Source organism: Heptranchias perlo, chromosome 30 (assembly GCF_035084215.1).
Source record: "Heptranchias perlo isolate sHepPer1 chromosome 30, sHepPer1.hap1, whole genome shotgun sequence".
Lineage (NCBI taxonomy): Eukaryota > Metazoa > Chordata > Chondrichthyes > Hexanchiformes > Hexanchidae > Heptranchias > Heptranchias perlo.
The window spans coordinates 5890452-5905295 of NC_090354.1; the positions used below are offsets into that span (position 1 = coordinate 5890452).

General features: G+C 42.4%; 1 protein-coding gene across 7 annotated transcripts in view; it reads right to left on the reverse strand.

Moving 5' to 3' along the window:
- The window catches only part of LOC137299850 (phosphatidylinositol 5-phosphate 4-kinase type-2 beta), a 78011-nt gene that overhangs the window by 28582 nt on the left and 34585 nt on the right, over positions 1-14844 (reverse strand). For 4 of the 7 annotated variants that reach the window (XM_067968782.1, XM_067968781.1, XM_067968786.1 and 1 more), the window contains exons 4-5: positions 11525-11593; positions 236-388 (exon numbers count right to left, since the gene is read on the reverse strand). In XM_067968782.1, the coding sequence (XP_067824883.1) occupies positions 236-388; positions 11525-11593 (222 nt within the window). The remainder of the gene's footprint in view (positions 1-235; positions 389-11524; positions 11594-14844) is intronic. The other 3 variants (XM_067968788.1, XM_067968784.1, XM_067968783.1) reach the window with 1 other exon arrangement.

Here is a 14844-nt window from a genome sequence, read left to right on the forward strand (position 1 = left end):
ACAACTTATTGCTGCATCTTATGATGCAAAAGCTTTAGTTATTAAAGTTTTGGATGAATTTTCATCGACAAATAAAACATCAGAGCTCAAGCTACTATCCCCTCTTCTCTCTTGCCATCACCAAAGCCTCCTGTCCGGTTTGAGTGTACTGCACGCCCAATGCTTCGAAAGCTCCAGATCCAGATCTTTGTCACAGCCCTAAAGCAAACCCAATGTTGCCTGCATCCAACTGTACCTGATGGTATTTTTTTAAAATATTGTGCATCTCTGCTACGTCTTCACTAGTTATCGTTTTAATGACGAATCTCTTGTCGTACGTGGTGAGGAACCGGGCTCCCATTCGATTCTGCGCGTCGCTGTTTAAGGGTGCGCTCCGTGTTACCGAGTTCTGAAAGAAAGAACAGATTTTGAGTACACATCGTAGGAATAGCTTTTCGAACAATGGCATAAGGATTTACCTTTCCTACTAAAACACAGTTAAGTTTTAAGAAGGTAATCCATAATAAATGGTTCCCAATCCCTTAAAAAAAATTATAGTAATGTTTTATTTTTGACAAAGTATCAGGGCTAGATTAACAGATTTTGCTAATTAAACATTTTTTTAAAAGTCCATAGAATCTGGTTGGTGTGGGTTTTTCCTCCAAACTTCCTCTCCCTTTCCTGAAGACACTTGCTCTTGTACAGTAATCAGGAGTGGGAACCCTGCTTCAAAGAGTGTCAACGCCTTACGGAGAGGAATGGATAAATTTAGATAGAAAAAAAAAGACAATGGCTCTCAATCAGAAACCTTTATCGTTCTTCTCCATAGTTTAATATGGAATCTGTACTTTGCGCAGTGATAGGTTACAGCAAAACTTCAAAATATGTATTTTGCCTTATAGAATCATTACAGCACAGAAGGAGTCCATTTGGTCCATCTAGCCCATGCCGGCTCTCTGTAAGAGCAATGCAGCTAGTCCCGCTCCCCCGCCCTTTCTCCATAGCCCTGCAAATTTTGTTCCTTCAAGTACTTATCCAATTCCCTTTTGAAAGCCACGATTGACTCCGCCTCCACCACCCTTTCAGACAGTGCATTCCAGTTCATAACCACTCGCTGCGTAAAGTTTTTTTCCTCATGTCGCCTTTGGTTTTAAAGGAGAACATTAAAAGGACAGTGGACCCATCCACTTTGTCCCATCATTCAGGCGTTTGTTGAGGACTTACACAGACCAGCTTCCATACAAAAAAAAGCTTGTTGTCCAAGAGACGATCCTTCTCTTCCCCTCTATCTTCCAACTTCCCTCACTCCTTTGCAACCTTTCTCTATTTTAAGCGATATTACTAAGGTCATTCATTGCCCCTTGTAAGTGCCAAATGTGCCATCCCGCACAATCTTCCTGCTCCCTGTATCACCACTGTGTCCAAATCAAGACTCATCGCCACACCATCTCATGCTGTCAATCGGTGTAAAGTGTAATGATGGGTGTAAGAAAGTCTTGCGCTACATCCATTGAACTGTGAAAGACATGCAGCAGTACAATTACAGGTTCTCTCCTTTTAAACTTGGGCTGCGTGTAGAGAATATTTTGAGCTGTATAACACTGAGGTTAAAAACTGACTAATACTGAATTAAGAATATTGAACAACATCGCAACCTATCGACATAAGTTGCGATTTTCCTTAATATCTGCAACAGGCTAGTTAGTACGAACATATTAGTGACAACAATGCAGTATTTGAATGCCTGAACTATAATTTGACTAAGATAGCAGCTTGGCAAAATGCAGATGGTGCATTAAAATCTTGAACAGCAGGAATTCCATTCTACTACCTGACTCTGAACCCAGGAAGGTAAGTGCCTGATCTGCAGCATTTCAATGAGACAGGTCGATGCAATTACATGCAAGAATTGGTACATGTCTGTAAGCACATGATGGAATAACACCGGCATGCAGGTACATGCAGTGGCGCCTAGCTCCATATGTTTAGAGGTAAAACGGCAACTTGGCCAACCACAATCTTAATGTTGGGGTTGACTCAGTTTCTCTCCGCCTGATCTCCTCTTCCTCATTAGCTACTATTTCCCTTCAAATTAATGGCCGGAGCCTACATGTTGAAAATCTTGGCTTCTTTTCACTCCATGCTTCGATACAATGGCTTCAAATTCATTCTCTTAAATTCCAGTCTGGTACCATACAACAGTAGACCAAACAGAAAGAGAAAAAAATTCTTATATACACTGCCAACATACATATATTTACTGCAATCCTTTGTGCTAGGAAACAATGGAGCTCTTATTCAATCCACAGATCTGACATGCGTAACATATCCCAATTACCAGGTTTTACAGTACACAGGCACTTTGGCATTAATTAACGATTAAATGCCAGAACTTTTACAAAAGCTGCTCTCAAAATAGCAGCTTCACCCAAGGCCATTTCACTTTCACAATTTTAGAAACTAAATTAAGTTACTCAGCATTTTTGAGAATCCTGGATATGGCACATGCTGAATACTAGCAGAAAGGCAGACTCGTATTTATGTATCATTTCATCACGTCTCTCAGAAATGCCCCAAAGTGCTTCACAATCAAGGAATTCCTTTTAAGGTCCAGTGACTTATCGTTATGCAGACAAACGCAGCAGCCATTATACGCACAGCAAGATCCCATAAACAACCTTAATAAGATGAATAACCAGTTAATCAATTTCATTTTGGTGGTTTTTGGTTGAGAAAGGAACGTCGGCCAGGAGAACTCCCTGCTCTTCTTTGGATAGTGCCATGGGATCCACGCACGAGCAGGCAGGTGGTTCAGTGTCCCTTCCGCCGACAATGCAATGCGCTCCTTGGGTACTGCGCAGGGATGCCAGCCGAGATTAGGAGCTCGAGTTCTAGCTGGACTTGAACCCACTGTTTGCTGACTCAGAGGTGGCACAGCTACTAACTGAGCCAAGCTGACACTTAAGTGGTTTAAAAAAAATCCTCTTAATAAAAAGCTGCAAAATAATTAGATCAATCATCCCATTTAACCAGCTTCATTTTCAAATCAACACACAAATGTCATGCATTCGTGAACCCAAGTAAATAATGGGCATAAACCTTTCTTTCAGACTCTGCTAACAAGTATCCATAGCATTGCAGTCCTTTTCTCAGCAAGCTGCATTTTGTACAGCAATCGTCACAAACGTTACAATCTAATACATTCCTCCTTTCATGTCCGTGGCAAGGGGGATGAAAGCATTAAATACATAGACCCACTTTGGAAGATGGCCTTCATAAGCCTTTAAGAAAGCACATTATAAAAGGTTTTTTTTTTATAATGATTCTCCATTGGACCCTTGAGTACCAAAAGACTCTTTCAGCCTTTAATAATACAGCCCCTTCTTCCAATACAAGAACTGCAAAAAAAAGTGTTCTCTGAACACTTCTGAAGATGAGTGGTACAAAGGATTTCAAAAATCCAAGAATCAAAGAATATGTGTCAATTCATCCTGGTTTTGAACTATATTAAAACTATCATATTATATTTTTATTCTGGTCCACAGGTCTCAAAGGGGTTTGTGATGGAGCCATAAACATTTTTGTTTTTTTTAGTCCAGCCTGACCGGCCATAAATTCTGAATGTTTTGACGTTGCTGATGGAAGTATCAAAGCATTAAGAGAGTCTCTTGCAGTAAGTTTCTGAAGTGCTCATGAGGCCCAAAGGATCGCCCGAGCACTTTTTAAGCACGGCTTCATACTGCGCTGGAATTATAGTCCACTAGTCAAACTCAAGTGGAATAACGTGGCCTCCTCGGGTGAGGGGCTAATTTTTACATTCCTTGGTTTTTAATGCATTCCAGAGTCAGATCAGGATATGACTCCAGATACACGATGCCACATTTCAGCCAAAATCACTTTGCACTTGTGCGGCAACTTAAATGCATCTTATATTAAAAAGTGCATCAGAAAGCGTTATTTGGGCAGGGATAGTGTCTAATGTAAATAAAACTTGCATTTATATAAGCATCTTTCATAACCTCTGGGCATCTCAAAGTGCTTCACAGCCAATCTGTAGTCACTGTTGTTGTATAGCAGCCAATTTGCACACAAAAGGTCTCAAACAATAAATGAACGAATGACCGGCTAATTTGTTTTTGGTCATTTTGGTTCAGGGAAGAATGTTGGTCAGGACACCTGGAGAACTCTCCTTTTTCTTCGAATAGTGCCACGGGGCTGTTTATGCCCAGCTAATCAAGATGAAGAAGCCGCGAAGTAATACCTCTCCAAAAGATAACACCTCCAGCAGTGTAGCACTCTTTCAGTACTGCACTGCTCATGTCAGTCAGTCTGGTCTACTGGGTTGGGAGAACAGCCGTGAGGCTCCCACTTCCTCCCAGATCCAGTTTCTGTCCCTTCCCCCCCCCACCACCCCCAATTTGCACCAAGGGGCAAATTAGATAATTTCTGCGACTATCAGAGTCCGAGCTCTGGTTTTAGTCCCGGGGCTCCCTGAGGGGGCAAAAAAAAAGAGAAAGAGACACATACAGAGAGAAAGAAAGAGATAAGGAAGGTGTATGAGAGACAGACAGAGAGAGAGAGAGAGAGAGAGAGAACAAAGAGGAGAGCCTTATACGAATAGAGAAAGTGAGAATAAATGTGAGACTGTGCAAAGAGAGAGGGAGGGGAAGGGGAGGTATGGGAGAGGAAGGTAGAAAGATTTAGAGATAAGCAGAGACAGTTACAGGAAGAAAGATTTATTTTTTAATTTTGTAGCAACACCTCAAGAAGAAAAACTAGTCTATATAAACAGTAAGTACACAGCAGCTTTCAACCTCTGGATGTGAAACAAATGCATCAGTAAATCTGGCTGAAACCATGGGTTGTAACAAACTAAATTCATCATGAAAGAAAGATGTGAAATGATAGAACTGTCAGCGGGCAGCTCGTATCTTCAAATTCTACATCTTGCAGATTTCACACAAATTGCGCTGGAGACCTTATTATTGGCAGCAAGTTGAAAGCGAGCCACCCCCTTTATTCTTCAGGGAGAAACATGACAAACATGCTGGGCAACAGTGATCTACCGTATGGGAGAAGGAAAGATGAAGAAAAGGCCACTGTTTCCTAGTTAGCTGCCCGACGTCAACTGTCATCAATCAAATGAGTTTTTTTTTAAAAAAGGACGTAAAATGATAAGGGTTATTAGTTGAAAAGACAGCAGAGGTCTCTAAAAATGACTTGATGTCAGGGGCCCAGTAATTTCTTCAGCAAAAAAAGAAAGGGTATACTGGTTTCTAATATGAAAGGTATTTATAACTTCTGGTGTGATGCAATATTTATACAACTGGATTGTACTCCACCACATGCAGAAAGCACTGCAAAAAACCAGAACTTTCTTTGCCAAGTTAAATTAACACCCCCCCCCCACTTTCAAATTACTGTCTTCTGATAAGCGCTCCCCTCATGGCCCTCCAGTACCATGTTCAGCTGGCCAATAGTCTCTTGTAAACCTATGGGGTATTCAACTCCAGCATTGCCCTCATTTGATGTCACACTCACACCTGCACACACACTCGTGTACGCTCATGCACACTCACTGACTCACACACAAACTTTCCGAGAGGGGTTACTGGGTGGTGATCAGGAGTGGAAACCATGGCTGATTTTTTTTTTTGCCCTTCCCTAGCCCTGGGTGCTGAGGCCAAATAGCATCCCAACTACCACACTAGCTTAGCCAGCACAGACTGCGGATCCACCCTAAGGCCCTTCTGTTCTGTATGACTCAGTTTGACACTGGAAAGTGCAACTTTCCAACTCAGCCATCAGGGAACCACAAGAAGTTTGGTAAAACAAAAACCCCGGCTATCCTGAAGGTTTGGCAACATACAGCCATGAGGGCAATTAATACAAGAAAATAAACTGCAATTAATTATCATGGTTCGGTGGTGATTTTAACCCTCAAACAAAAACCAACAAAAATTTTCAGAACCAGTCGCAAACCACAAGTTCAGGAAGGGGCCTCAAACGGGCGTTATATATGCTTATGCAAAGGCCTGTTTCAGGCATGGCCTCTGGATCACTATACTGGATCCTTTACCAATATGGCAGGCGGCGCACTTCTGGCGCAGAATGCGTGCGCACACACCGCCCGCCATATTGGATGCTTAGGTGCCCATTTTACGTTGGTCAATGAATTTCTGGCCAGAGTGTCAGCAGGATGTTCAATTGTGGGGGACAACACAGCAGAGCCCAACCCTGTCCTCACCCAATGTCCACACTCATTACCAACAAGGATGACTGGTTTGCAACCAAGAGCTGATTTTCCCCTCTCTAATAGCTGAGGCAAATTATACTGCCCCACCACTGCTTCAACTAACACAGCACAGCACAGAATGGGGATTGAACCTAAAACTTTCCTAGTCTGAATTGTACAGCTACTCATTGTTTTAACTAGGGAACTATCAGGGAAGCCCCAAAACCTCCATTAGTTTTGCATTTTCTTTATGTGTCCTTATAAACACAATTGCACATACTTTATTCCCCCAGAATTTTAAAATCAAACTCTTGTGGAAAGTTATACACCTGAAATACAATGGGCAAGCTGGTCACTGTAGTGCCATCTTACCCAGAATGCAGCGTAGGAAGGAGAAACAAGAATAACTCCTCAACATCAAAGTTACTTCAGCAAGGCTGAGGCCATATGCCATTGAATGGGTGCTAAAAACACAGATATCCTGAAGGTTTGGTAACATTTTGCCACTAGAGCAATTAATACAAAAAAATAAGCTGCAATTAATTAAAGTTTCAGTCTATAATAATGATACACTGGAAAACTTTGAATTCATTATAAATACAGCAGAAACTGAAACTAGTTTGAATTACGGTGTAAGGTTGTTATTGTAGCAGATGAATATCTTGGAAATCGTTGTACAGCTGGGAGATCAAAGCAGTTGTTTGCAGCTTTTGGTTCTGCCTTCTGCACAGATATGCTCAATGAACCAGACTTGTCTTTATTTCCAACCACACTGCATTATGTCTCCAGTAGAGAGTTTTGGTGAGATTTGTCGGAAAGGGAAGGGCAGATGGGGAACAGGTGGCAGAAGCATGAGCAACCTGTGCTGGCGATAACGTCGCTTTACGAAACGGCAAGCAGGCAGATGAAAATGTTTTTACTTCACATTTCTCCACTTTGAACTGCATCTGCCCATCTACCATGCTAGCCTATGTCCTCCTGCAGTCTTCCACACTTCTTGTTGCGACTTGGCGGCTGAAATGGAACATGTTCCATTTACAGGTTAATAAACGATAGCCAGCACTGATTTGTTAAACATAAATCGTGTCTGACAAACTTGATTGAGTTCTTTGATGAAGTAACGGAGAGGGTTGAGGAAGCAGTGCGACTGATATTGTGTATACAGACTTTTAAAAGGCGTTTGATAAAGTATCACATAATAGGCTAGTTAGCAAAATTGAAGTCCATGGGATTAAAGTGGCAGTGGCAGCATGGATACAAAATTGGCTAAGGGACAGAAACCAGAGAGTGGTGGTGAACTGTTGTTTTTCAGACTGGATGGAAGTATAGAGTGGTGTCCCCCAGAGGTCAGTGTTGGGACCACTGCTCTTTTTGGTATATATTAATGGCCTGGACTTGGGTATGGAGGGCATAATTTCAAAGTTTGCAGATGACACAAAACTCAGAAATGTAGTAAACAGTGAGGAGGATTGTAGCTATGTTGTGTGTTTCTTGCATTTTCTGTATGTCCTCCTGAAGTTATGCCCTCCATACCCAAGTCCAGGTCATTAATATATACCAAAAAGAGCAGTGGTCCCAACACTGACCTCTGGGGGACACCACTCTATACTTCCATCCAGTCTGAAAAACAACAGTTCACCACTACTCTCTGGTTTCTGTCCCTCACTTCAGGAGGACATACAGAAAATGCAAGAAACACACAACATAGGTTAAAGCTCAGTTAGAGACCCTTCATCAGACCTGAAATGCTAATCTGACTTATTTTTTCAAATGCTGATGGACCTACTATGTATTACCAGTACTTTCTCTTTTTATTTTTATTTTGCAGCATTTGCACACTTTCACCTCCAAGGTCTTTAACATCACCCAATATGTGACAAAAATTAATAATGCAGGAACTCTGGGGCACTGCAGCTTCAATGGTGTAAATGGCCTGAGGTTCAGCTGCTAACAGTGGAATTCAACAGAAAAACAACTTTATTGTTAAAGACCTGAAATCAAACTACACAGTCGAGAAATTAAAATAATATCACACGCACCTTAAGACATGGTGCTGAGCCACATGGACCAGGAAGGGCCACAATCTGCATATTTTATTACATTTATTCGAGGATGCTCACCTGCCATTGGACCACACTCTTCCTCCCCCTCCAGGCCCATGCCATTTAACCTCATTCCCTCTCTGACTCTGGAGGCCTCAGCTTGGGCTTATGTCTCCTGCCCTCATTATCTTACGGTCCAAGTCCTGGTCAACCTGCCTAGCTTGGGTTAACTGTGTTCAGTTTTGGGCACTGCAACTCAGGAAGGATTATAATGGCCATGGAGGGGGTACAGCGCAGATTCACCAGAATTATGCCAGGGCTAAAAGGGTTAAATTATCAGGACCCGTTGCATAAATTTGGATTGTATTCCCTTGAGTATAGAAGGTTGAGGTGTTTAAAATGATAAAGGGATTCGATGGGGTAGATACAGTGAAATTATTTCCTCTGGTGGGGGAATCCAGAACAAGGGGGCACAATCTTAAAATTAGAGCTAGGCCATTTAGGAGTGAAATCAGACAAAGGGTAGTAGAAATCTCTCACTCTCTCTCCCAAAAAGCTATGATGCTGGGTCAATTGAAATTTTCAAGACCGAGATCAATAGTTTTTTTTGTTAGGTAAGGGTATCAAGAGACATGGAACAAAGGCGGGTAAATGGAGTTGAGGTATAGATCAGCCATAATCTGACTGAATGGCAGAATAAGCTTGGTGAACTGAATGGCCTACACCTGTTCCTATGTTCCCAAGGGGAATAGGGCTGCACATGGGTATTGGATGGAGAGGCAAGGTTAGGGGATTGAGGTCGATAGGGGATGGAATGGTGAAAGGAGATACTTGGGTAGGCAGGGGAGGCGAAGCAAAGGGGCAGTGCAGCAGGTAAGGTTGAGGAGAGGGGAGAAGAGCAATGGAGAGGGCTAGAGGGTGGAAAATACTACTTGCAGTGCTTGGCCAAACCACACCATGCCTCCCATCTCCTACCAGAAAGGAAGAAAGAGAGAAGCAGAAGAGTTTAGAGAAACAAATAAGGGCTAGGGAGAGGAGAGGAGGAGGAGGGGAGAGGAGAGAGGAGAGAAAAGCAGAAACATGAAGACAACAGGGCAATTAAGGAACACACCATATGCTCTGACTTACTGCGTGCAACACCAAGACCAATGGTAATATATTAAAAGTCTGATAGGAAGTAAGTGTTACACTTACAGGAAGTATGCACATGTGTAATACTTTTCCTATGATGCTTTTCTGCCACCCTTCAATTTTCCTATTTATTATACTGAGCTGTGATTCAATCCTCATCCTCATCTCCAAGCTAGCTATGGATGCTGTTCTACTGATTATATTAACCCCTCATTACTTCCTACATCATCTGACTAGCCTTGGTCCTCCCAACCACAACTTCTAGCTCCGCTGCAGGTCAGAGGGCCCCAGTCCGCCAGCAGCTCTCAATAGGTATGGTCCCCATCCCAGAGTCATTGCTTCCCAGTTTGCTGCTCCAATATGCCCCAGTAGTCTCGCTTCGGATGCTGGCGTTTTTCTTTAGAAGTCATATATTCCCTGCTTTCTTTTTGGGAAGTCTGGTTCCCCACAGTTTTTAAGCTTTTGAAACCCTCTCTTTGGCCTCAGCTGGCTTCTGACCATATTCCCGTCTAGGAGTTGGGAACAGCGTTTCCTGCTGTCAGTGTGGGGGATCTTCGTAAAGTCCTGCTCCTTTTGCTTTTAAACCCTGCTGGCCCAGCTGTTTTTCCTAAATCTGTTCCCACTGTGCTTTTCTTCAAGTCCCACTCTGGCACTTTTTACTAAGTCCCTTTGATATTGTTTTCTCAGTCCTATTGGTCCCACTGTTTTTGCAAGGCCCACTTGCCTCAACTGCTGATTTTCCAAGAACCCCTCCTGGTGTTACTTTTAAATTTCCATGGCCCGCTATTTTTTTCTGTGCTCTCACTTGTTTTCTAAGTGGTTCATTAGAAGGAAGTCCTGAGACTCGGAATTAAGAAACACTGACAGGACACTTCCGCAATCCATTTGAAGAGTCTTGCACCTGATTGATGTAGAAACTTAATAAACGAACATTCCATTTCTCAGCCCCAGCATCCCTCACCTTGATTAGCACAAAATTAACCACTTAATCTGCAATGTTGCAGTCCTAATGTAAAGGAATATTTGGACTAACACTAAGTCCTCTAAATGTGCTTTCTAGCACAGCACTGTCCAATAAAAATCTCTGGCTAGCCACAGGTATGGCTACGGCGACACTGTTTTAGCCACATGCATTTATATTAGCAGAAAATTCCTTACACACAATACAGATAAATGTACTTGACGTGTACATTTACTTAACAAACATTTACCACATTCAGTGAGAAACTTTGCACTCTTTCTCTTTCATCAAAGTTTGGAATTCTGGCATGAATTTATCAAACACGGCACATCTTAGTGCAGCTTCTAGTTTTTTGTCCCGCAGTTGCGAGTGGCACTTCGACTTCATCAGAGTGATTGCTGAGACTGTTGACTCTCACAACGAAATTCACCAGACCAGACCCGCCCCGAACCCCTGCTCTCCATCCATTCCCGCCCCCACTCTCCATCCAGGCCCGGCCCCCCTGCTCTCCATCCACAGCACGGTTGGATGCTCCTTGCCCACTGCCATGATGTGCCCTGTTTGAGCTGCCAGTTATTGGTTGGGTTTGCTTTCTTCTGCTGGCCTGGAGTGGTTATTCCGATTGGTCAAGCTACCCACGATGACAGCTCCCCCTCTCCGTCCAATGTTGCTGGTGTTTCCATGGTGCTGAAGTCCAGTGTTTTCGCCCGTTACACACCATTTTAGCAGGTAACCAATAAACAGAAACCAAGGAAGTAAAACACACACAACGATCAAAAAAACACTCACACATTCTGCTTTTCGTCTTACCATTTTACCAAACAAACGGACAAAAAGATTAAAGTACACATGCATGCACGTGCAAATAGGAGTATTGAGATCACATGCTTAAAGATGGTGTCTATTACTCATTTTTTATTTAATGAGAAATGCAGTTAGCCACATCTCGATTCCCAATTAGCCACATGTGGCTAGTGGCTAACATATTGGATAACACCATTCTAGCATCATAAATGTAAAAGAGTCATCAAGAGATTAAGCATTCGGGATCTTGAAGGTTCTGTCTTTTTGCAACATTTTAATAGCAAACCTCACATTACCTACAGAAGTACATGCAATGCAGCAGACAGGATATTGTGGTAAAGCTCAGATGCAAGGTGCCATTTTGTAACTGACCTGGCGAACTAAGCCCATGTTCATTGTTACTTTATCCAGCTCCTGCGATGGAAGCTTTGACAAAGAGCGCTATAAACAATAGAATTGAAAAACAATAAACAAACACCTATATCCTGGGAGCATCAACTGTGATCAATATCAAAGTCCCCACTTGTGAGGCATCAGACACAACACTTTAAAAAGGGAGAAATCAAAACCACATTGCAATCAATTTGATCTGACAAAAGTGACACCCCTTTCAACGGCCTCACTGCTCACCTCAAGAATATCAGAAGAGTTATATCTACTGCAGTTAATCATGCTTCTGAGTCAGCAACTGACATTACTTTTAGATGCCATCAAAAATAAAACCATAAACTATTGCTTTATCCACATCGGATGGTACATTTGAATCAAGTTGAATACAAAAAACTGCAAAATAAATTACCCGAAAAACACAGTGGGATGCAGTGTGGGAGGGGTTGGAGATGTCCCACATTTGTAATTTGTAGTGCAATGCTAAATGCTTTCTGTATTCAAATATTTACAATTTTGCTACATTGGAAATCTGCCCCCCCCCCCACCCCTCCAGTCAATCAAGCATCTGGAACAGAAATACAGGTTAAGGTTTGGGTGGGATCCTTACTCCGAATTGAGGAAGGCTCGATACCCAACGTTAACCTATCCTTTCTCTTTTCAGGCACTAGCTGATGTCTGCATTTAATTCACATTTCCAGTATTCACAATTTATCTCTCTGATCGGTGCCTGTAACCAATGCTTGTATATTACAGAGGAACCTCCATTAACTGCTTAAAGATGGCATCTCCTATGATCCACCATCCCAATTTTTGCAGGTCACAGTCTCACTGCCCAGTTTCTTTTGTTATTTGTATCTTAGCTCCTTTCCTTGGTGAACAAAATTGCAGAATGCTTCCCTTGCAATTTGTACTGTACTTGTCTTCCGATTCCTGTGCCAGGGGTTTTGCTACACTACCTGCGTAAAACCCAAATGTGGACACTCTAGACTAATCTGATAATTGAAGATGGGCACAAGGCCCTCCATTAGAACAGATAAAGCACACTCCTCTCTAAAAGTGATGGTGACATTAGCAGAGAAAACGTACGTTCACAAGATAATTATGGATGAAGGTCATTTGGCCCATCTTAATTCATCAATCTGGAGAGATCCAAAAGTCCCCCTGTTCAGCAACCAATTGTTTCTGAAAAGATTCCAGGGTCTTCGCCTCGATTACTCTTTCTGGAAGTCTATTCCATACGCTGATCACACTTTGCGTGAAAAAGAATCTCTCAACATCAGCCCCAAATGTGCCCGTTATTAGTTTGAACGTGTGCCCCCTTGTCCAATTTAATTTGAAGTAATATTACAGATTCACCTTTTCCAGTTTTTTTGTGTTATCTACCTCTGTACAATCACCTCGCAGTTGCCCGTTTCCATTGATAAAAGCATGCTTGTAAGGAGTTTGCTTGTAACAGAATCCTGCCTAACTGAATCTAACCGTACGTAATGTTAGAAAAACATTTTTGCGGAGAATCAATACTTTTGCTGAAAGAAGCTATTTGTGGTATATATATTCTTACTACAAATGCTAACAGCATTTTACAAAATGCAGAGATATCTAGTGGCAGAAAACTGGTACTGCACTTGCCACCCTAAATTCGACTCCTGAAAATAGGGCAATGAACAACAACTTGCATTTATATAGCGCCTTTAACTTAGTAAAACATCCCAAAGTGCTTCACAGGAGCGTTATCAAACAAAATTTGACACATAAGTTTAACTAACTTGATAAGAGTTTTTTGATGAGGTGACAGAGAGGGTCGATGAGGGCAATGCGGCTGATGTGATGCATACGGACTTTCAAAAGGCGTTTGATAAAGTGCCGCATAATAGGCTGCTCATCAAGATTGAAGCCCATGGAATAAAGGGGGCAGTAGCAGCATGGGTACAAAACAGGCTAAGTAACAGGGAGCAGACAGTAGTAGTGAATGGTTGCTTTTCGGACTGGAGGGAGGTGTACAGTGGTGTTCCCCAGGGGTCGGTACTAGAACCACTGCTTTTCTTGATATATATTAATGACTTGGACTTGGGTGCACAGGGCACAATTTCCAAATTTGCAGATGACACAAAACTTGGCAACGTAGTGAACAGTGAGGAGAATAGTGATAGACTTCAAGAGGATATAGACAGGCTGGTGGCATGGGTGGACAGGTGGCAGATGAAATTTAACGCAGAAAAATGCGAAGTGATACATTTCGGTAGGAAGAACGAGGACAGGCAATATAAATTAGAGGGCATAATTCTAAAAGAGGTACAGGAACAGAGAGATCTGGGGGTATATGTGCACAAATCGTTAAAAGTTTCAGGGCAGGTTGAGAAAGTGGTTCAAAAAGCATACGGGATCCTGGGCTTTATAAATAGAGGCATAGAGTACAAAAGCAAGGAAGTCATGATGAACCTTTATAAAACACTGGTTCGGCCACAACTGGAGTATTGTGTCCAGTTCTGGGCACCGCACTTTAGGAAACATGTGAAGGCCTTAGAGAGGGTGCAGAAAAGATTTACTAGAATGATTCCAGGGATGAGGGACTTTAGTTATGTGGATAGACTGGAGATGCTGGGGTTGTTCTCCTTGGAACAGAGAAGGAGGAGATTTAATAGAGGTATTTAAAATCATGAAGGGTCTAGACAGAATAGTTAGAGAGAAACTGTTCCCATTGGCAGAAGGGTCAAGAACCAGAGGACACAGATTTAAGGTGATTGGCAAAAGAACCAAAGGTGACATGAGGAAAAACTTTTTTAAACAGCGAGCAGTTAGGATCTGGAATGCACTGCCCGAGGGGGTGGTGGAGGCAGATTCAATCGTGGCTTTCAAAGGGGAACTGGACAAATACTTGAAAGGAAAAAATTTGCAGGGCTACGGGGATAGAGCGGGGGAGTGGGACTAGCTGGATTGCTCTTGCATTGAGCCGGCAAAGACTCGATGGGTCGAATGGCCTCCTTCCGTGCTGTAACCTTTCTACGATAAGGAGGTATTTGACCTGTTGGGCCGAATGGCCTGTTTCTGTGCTGTATAATTCTATGTAATTTGCTGTTGGACCTTGGCTCCTGACTTTCATGTTTAATTCTTAACTGATCTCCCACCACAGAGGACACAGGAGATTAAATAAATCATTCACTGTAGTTATGCTAAATATTTGGTTCTTAAGGGTCGCACTTCGAATCATAAAAATTACAGGAAGTCATCATTCGCCCCATCACGCCTGTACCAGTGTATAATGAGGGTGACAGTAAACATGGCTTTTCCACAAATGTGCAGCA